General features: G+C 39.1%; 1 protein-coding gene across 1 annotated transcript; it reads right to left on the bottom strand.

Annotated features, from left to right (window-relative positions):
* Positions 1-1,185: 1,185 nt before the first annotated feature.
* Positions 1,186-3,075, bottom strand: DEFB127 (defensin beta 127). The gene is made up of 2 exons (XM_006756725.1): positions 3,027-3,075; positions 1,186-1,439 (listed from the first exon to the last, which is right to left on the bottom strand). Exons 1-2 carry the CDS (start codon positions 3,073-3,075, stop codon positions 1,186-1,188), a joined length of 303 nt encoding a protein of 100 aa, XP_006756788.1.
* Positions 3,076-6,714: the final 3,639 nt, after the last annotated feature.

Here is a 6,714-nt window from a genome sequence, read left to right on the forward strand (position 1 = left end):
ACCAAGGACTGCAATTGCTGGATTGTATAGTAAAAGTGTGTTTAGTTTTATAAGAAACTGCCAAACTATCTTTCAAAGTGGCATGTCCCATCTCTAAATGAACGAGAGTTTTACTCCACATCCTTGACAGCATTGGGTGTTGTCATTGTTTTGGATTTTGGGCCTAATACTGCAATTCAGACTGATTCCCAGGTCCTTTACGTTTTCTCTGAACTCCAAAGGGCCCCAAGCACCGAAAGGATGCTGTTACTAGTGGTAACACACAAAACAACAACAGAGGCCTGGTTACATGGAGGAGACTGACAGCTGTCAGAGGGGAGTGGGGAGGGGGCGACTGGATGAAAGAAGATGAAGGGATTAGCCAAAGAACATATATGCATGACCTACAGACACAGGCAACAGTGTGGTGATGGCCAGAGGGAAGGGGTAGTGGGGTCTAGATGTAGGTGGGCAAAGGGGCAGGGATGGGGAATCTGTAATAGTGTCAACAATAAAGTTAAAAAAATAAACAACAACAAAGAAACTCCTCTGTCTTGGAATTATGTATTTATGTCTGCCTCCACCTTATATAGTGAGCGCCACCATAGTGGCAACCTATTCATCTCTCCTTTCCCAGTTCACTGATTTTACAGGGGAACTAAAGAAATTAGACTTTCCATAGTTCAACTTTGGTTGTCTAGTCTTAAACCAAAGTGCATGTATATCCTTCCGAAATGTCCTGTCTTTTCTAATTTCCTTCCGTTTGTTGACTTCAGTCTGTTTACTCGAATCACTTTCTTTATTATCAGTTACCTGTTGATATCTGACACAGTTCACAAGGTACTACTTTTAACTCACTGGTGAATTTCCCCTGAACACTTGGCTTCACCATTTTCTCTCCAGAATTACATGTCTACTTTCCTGAGCTGCTTGTTTCAATTTTCCACATAGATTTTTCTTTTTGTAGTGCACTGGTTATATCCCCTTTTCAAGGGGAGGTTCTGAGTTGTTCTTATCACTTGTTATACTGAGTGTCCAATTGCTGGTTAAAGAAGAAATAAGTCAGAAAACTGGCAATGAACTTTATTAGAATCTACGTTAAGGTCTTCTGAAAATTAAGGAACCAGACAGGAAAAGATGTGGATTACTTCACCTTAGTTTATTGGAATAGGTTAAGAAATAAATGAATGGAGAATTGTACTTGATTTATGTAGAATTTGTCTTGGGGCTTATATAATTTCCTACATATGTATCATAATCTTGAGGTAAAGTTATTGCATATGTCATTGGCTTTGGACGAGTTGGCTTTGGTATTCTTTTGCGTGCTTCCAGTTCCATGATATTGAGGCAACAATATCTCCCATTTTCACATAGTACTTGACGTGTTTCAGTTACTTTGCATATTTTTCTGCAGTTTCCTTGTATATATTGATCCCAGCATTTCTTAAGTTGTTCAGTTACTGTGCACATAAAGAACAATTGGTCAAGGTCAGTGTTTGAGATTGAAAGGCAACTTTGGAGATGGAAAGTATAGAGGAAGTTTGTAGGGATTAGGTGTATGGGAGATTCAAAAGGCAGATACCCGTAACATTCCACAGAGGATGCCCCAAGAAGGCAAACCTCAGTGTTTATATCTATCTGATCACTCATATTTAGTTTCTCCAAGGTTTTGGGCTTCTAGTCAACATCTGATGGACTCCATCAAGAGCATCAGATCTTATATGGGAAAATAAAAAATGGATTCCTTGATTTCAGGGCATGGCACTATACTCCATCAGGGAACCACAGCAAATCTTCCTCTGTTTGAATGTTCCCAGGCACTCATTGTTTTTATAACTGCTCCACCTTTATTACCCAGAGTATAATAATTCTTTATTATGTATTTATGTCTGGGTCAAATTATGTTCTTGGGTTCATACTCACTGTCATGGTCACAAATGACTTTCTTACCAGTCAGGTATTTTTTCCCCTTAATAATCTTCCTCCCTCCTCTGTTAATCTTAGCATTGTCCATTTCTTTCTTATTCTTTTTTTTTTTTTTAGCATTGTTCATTTTTGCCAATGCATATCTTCCTTTGGCTTCTAAGTCATTATAATAATCTTGGACTTGTTTTATGCCTCTATGACTCCTCATTCATCCTCTACCTCTAGTTGCAAGAATTCCTCCAATGTTCAGCCCCAGACCTTTGCTCACCTTGGGATATATTCTTTCCTTTAGTGAGCCTAAATACTTTCTATGATCTAAGAGTTAGGATGTTAAAATTTTGGTTTCTGGCTGGTACAATCTTCTAGAATAGGCCCCAGAGGAAGACTGAGAACAAAGATGTCTCCAACCTCAGGTTCTAGAACTCCTTTGATTGTTAGGGATTTAGGGGCCCAGGGACATGCCTTCACCATGACTATAATAAGAGGCAAATATAATAGATATGGTTTTGAAAGAGAAATTTCAAGTTCTTAGTATGTGCCAAGCCCTGTGCGAGGTGTTCCACAAATGTTACGTCATTTAATAAGGCCCTCACGAGTCCGGCGTCATTATCTCCACTCATGAGGAAACTGAGCCTTAGAGAGTCTTCCCCATTTATCCAAAGCCGACAAACCAGCAGTGAAGGCCTGTTTCTTAAACCTGACTCCAAAGTTAGTGAGTATTCACACTCTGTAGTAAAATAGACTAATATATACCTATTTCCACTCTTTGCCCACTATTCACACTCTACCATATATACGATGGAAGACAATTTGATTGGATGCCAGAGTAAAAACTGTATCCAAAGAAATAAGTGCAACCCCAAATACTGGGTGCATTACTTTCTACAATGAGACTTTCCCAGAGGAAATCATGGCCTCTTTTCAGCTCTGATTACTCCCTTTCAAGAACAGTACCATGGTAGAAGGCCTCAAAGAGGGAATCTCTCATGACACTGGGTAGACTTCAGTCATCCCCGGGGGACCTACTTCCTTCTACTATGAATTATAAAATTAGCTTGGGTTCTTAGAAACACTCCATCCCATTGTTGATTTGTGTGAGCCCCTGGAAAACTCTAGATTACCTGTGGGCTGCTGGAAAAGCAGAATTGCAATGATCAGGAAGAGCCTCATGGCCAGGCTTCCCGAGGGAGGTGGCAGTCGAAGTTCTCGGTCCAGTGAGTTGCACACCATGTCACCTTCCTCAGAGACTTGGATTCTTATGCACTGAACCAGAACAGATGGCATGGTACGAAGTGTGTCCCCAAAATTCTGATCTGTGGATTTTGCATCATGTGGGCAGGCACCGGAAATTTGAGGTCACCCATTTTACCCCTATACGGAATCAGACACAGCATGTTCTATTTCATCATCTGATGCCATTCTGTGGGCTGTGGACTCCTGGGGAGAAGAATTGGTGCTTTCTCTACTTGGCTGTCTGCCCAGATAGCCCAAGGTAGAATGTACTCACTTCTAAAAGTGAATGGGTTAATGTAAATAATGAAGCCTATTCCATTTATTGCATTCAGCTAAGTCTAGGATCTCTGGGTGTTGTGTCTATTAGTCAATCCAAATGGAAGCCAATTTTTATTTCTACATCCTAGATTAATTTAATTATTCACAAACAAGCAATATATAATGATGGAGGAATAATCGTATGATTACAATAAAAATTTCATTTAGAAACAGCAAAAAAGGGAGAAAAGTCAGAGATAACAACATAAAGCATTGTCCTAATGGATAAGAACAGCAAAGTTTTTTGTTTTTCCTGCCATTGTGGAGTGGCAGTTGTCAACCTTTTGCATCTCATGGCACACATAAATTACTTACTAAAATTCTATGGCACACCAAAAAGTACATTATATTTTTTGCTAATCTGACAAAAAAGTTATAATTTTGATTCATTCACACCAGATGGCTATTGTTGTGTTGGCTCTTGTCATTTTTTTTCCTTTATTGATTAAGTTATTACACATGTGTCCTCATGATTTAAATATATATATATTACAATCTAAAGGACAAGAGGTCAGTGCCCCTGACTAAATAGTCAGATGTTGCATATTTAAAAAATTCTTGTGGTACACCAGTGTGCCTGCCACAGTTGAAAATCACTGTGTAGAGATTTCTTTTGTATTCTTTCTGTTCTGATCTCTGTGAAGGTTTCCCTTGTTCTCAGTGGCCATACCTTGGAGGAGACTAGGGTGAGGGGATTCTTCTGGGAGCTCTGCTACTTTAGCAACATGTTTCTTGTTAGTGTAGGTTTAGGAAACTGTATGAATTATTTTGTTACCCAGACTCTGATTTCTATGGCATTATAACTCTTTTGAAAGATCAGCAGACTTTATTTTGAATTGTTCTCAGTCATTGTCATGTCTAAGACCCATCCAGAAATCCTTTTTTTAAAAAATATATATTTTATTGATTTTCCACAAAGAGGAAGGGAGAGAGATAGAGAGCCAGAAACATCGATGAGAGAGAAACATCGATCAGCTGCCTCCTGCACATCCCCTACTGGGGACGCGCCCGCAACCCAGGTACATGCCCTTGACCGGAATCGAACCTGGGACCTTTCAGTCTGCAGGCCGATGCTCTATCCACTGAGCCAAACCGGTTTCGGCCAGAAATCCTTTTGAACCATGACAATTTATTTTAGATTCCAACCAGGGCACTGGTATCAGTAAGAAAAGCTTTTGGAGATTATACCATCTCTATAGCTTTTAGCTTAACCTCTCACTCAGGCTCTGACTGTATGTAGTTCAGTACAATAGCCTTTGGACAGCCTGGCCAGTGCTGCTCAGTGGCTGAATGTCAACCTATGAACCAGGCGGTCACAGGTTCAATTCCCGGTCAGGGCACATGCCCAGGTTGTGGGCTTGATTCCCGTGTGAGGCAGCCAATCAATGATTCTCTCTCATCATGATGTTTCTATCTCTCCCTCTCTCTCCCTTCCTCTCTGAAGTCAATATATATTAAATAGCCTCTGGACAGTGTAGGTGAACTCATCAAGATTGATCACCATGTATTTATAGTGGTATTAATGTATGCTCTTGTGTAATGCCAATAGCAACACTTGTCTATCCACATGCAGAAATGTACGCAGCAGATAGTTGGGTTAATACAGGGCTGTGATGTGCCCAAGGAATCAAATGACTTAAAGAAGTGAAACAAGGAGTCCTGGTTATTGGCTAGAGACTTAGTGAAGTAAACCATGGACTCTATTCTTGACAAGAAGAGAAATATAAACAGGGAGGGGCTGACAAATTGGTCTTTGGGTTTTGAAGATTTGTACTAAGAAAATGTATTGCTTGTGCAACGGAGAGAACATTCTGTATCTAACCTGCACTGTCTTCTTCACCAACTCCTTGATTAGAGAACTCAGATTCCTTTGTCCCACAGATAACATTAAGACTGTATCTTAGAAAAAAGAATGGTGTCTCTCTCTATTCCTACTTCAGTGATGTATGTTCGCTTTTGCATGTGTATGTGCAAGTGTGTCTGTGTATGTCTTTTCTGTCCCCTGGTGTTGGAGAGTCTGAGGCCAGATCTCCTAGATTGATTCCAGAGAATCTTTTTTTCTTGCAGATCTTAGAGCTTAAACAGTAAGTGTTTCCACAGCAAGATGGGATGAAAAAAGAACAGGATGTTTCTTAATGAGGAGGAAATCACCAGTCAGTACTTACTGTTAAATCTCAGGACCTCAAAAATTTGGGACTTTTGAAAGTACAAATTGTTTTAATGTTCTACTTATAAAAGGACATAAGTAGGAGAGCAAATAAGAGCTGACCATTGAACAATGCGGAAGTTAGGGGGGCCAACTCCCACACAGTTGAAAATCCACCTACTGCTAGGTATTTAAATGAGCTGTTCAGGGAAGTCGTGTTAGTTGGAAAGATTTTTGTTTCATTTTTTTATATCAATTAAAAACAATACTTAAAAATAGTTTTATTGTGTAACATGCTTTAGTGAGAAGAATCAGGAAATATAAAAACGAAGAGAAAAAAGGCAACAACAGCAGCAGAAAACATCTGGAAACATGTTGTATAGCATTCTAAAATCTTTCTTTAATAGAATGAAAATAGCTTTGTTTAACCGGAATATTAGCTTATGGGATTTTCCTGATTAGTAGGAAAGGTGTAGTAAAACTGTCTCATACTTCCACCAACTGCATGGCTTTTGGATATCTGGGGTCTTCAGCTCTCTGCTAACTCCAGAGATGTTTACATTCTCAGGGATCCACTGGCCTTCAGAATTCTGTCTTCAGGTGCTAACTCTGACTTGTACCATATTCATCCTTCCTGGTGCAAACCTCTCTCTTAACTTCCAACAAAAATAAAATTACTCATACTAAGCATTTAGGAGTTTATCAGAATTTATATAAGAGTTTGGGAAGGAGGATTACTGAGAAGGTGATTACCTGGAGTAACAATCAAATTTCAAAATGACTGGAAGACATAAGTGATCTTAAATGAAGTTTCTTCATCCCAGTAATGGTGAATTCTTTTGGCTTCATCTAATCTTAGCTTCTCATTAGCTCACTGCCTTTTAAAATTATTTTTTTTCTGTTCCATTTCCTTCACTGAAGCTTTCTTTTAAAAATTGCCCCCAAACTCTTTTATATATTGTGGAATAGTTTTTAGTGTCTATTGGCCACACGAGTATTTCCTTGGCACTAATTCCTAGAGGTGATTAGGTAGATTAGTGGAACAGGACTTTCCTAAGACTTTTAGTAAATATTGTCAATTTGGTTGTATAAATTTAACAATTTTTCTGTAG

Source organism: Myotis davidii, unplaced genomic scaffold (genome assembly GCF_000327345.1).
Source record: "Myotis davidii unplaced genomic scaffold, ASM32734v1 scaffold354, whole genome shotgun sequence".
Lineage (NCBI taxonomy): Eukaryota > Metazoa > Chordata > Mammalia > Chiroptera > Vespertilionidae > Myotis > Myotis davidii.

What these genes read in the sequence shown, in the direction of transcription:
- DEFB127 (XM_006756725.1), bottom strand. Translation starts at nt 3,075, where the DNA reads ATGAGGCTCTTCCTGATCATTGCAATTCTGCTTTTCCAGCAGCCCACA. An exon ending in GCTTTTCCAGCAGCCCACAG is followed by an intron (nt 1,440 to 3,026) that starts GTAATCTAGAGT and finishes TTATGTGCACAG; the next exon opens with TAACTGAACAACTTAAGAAA.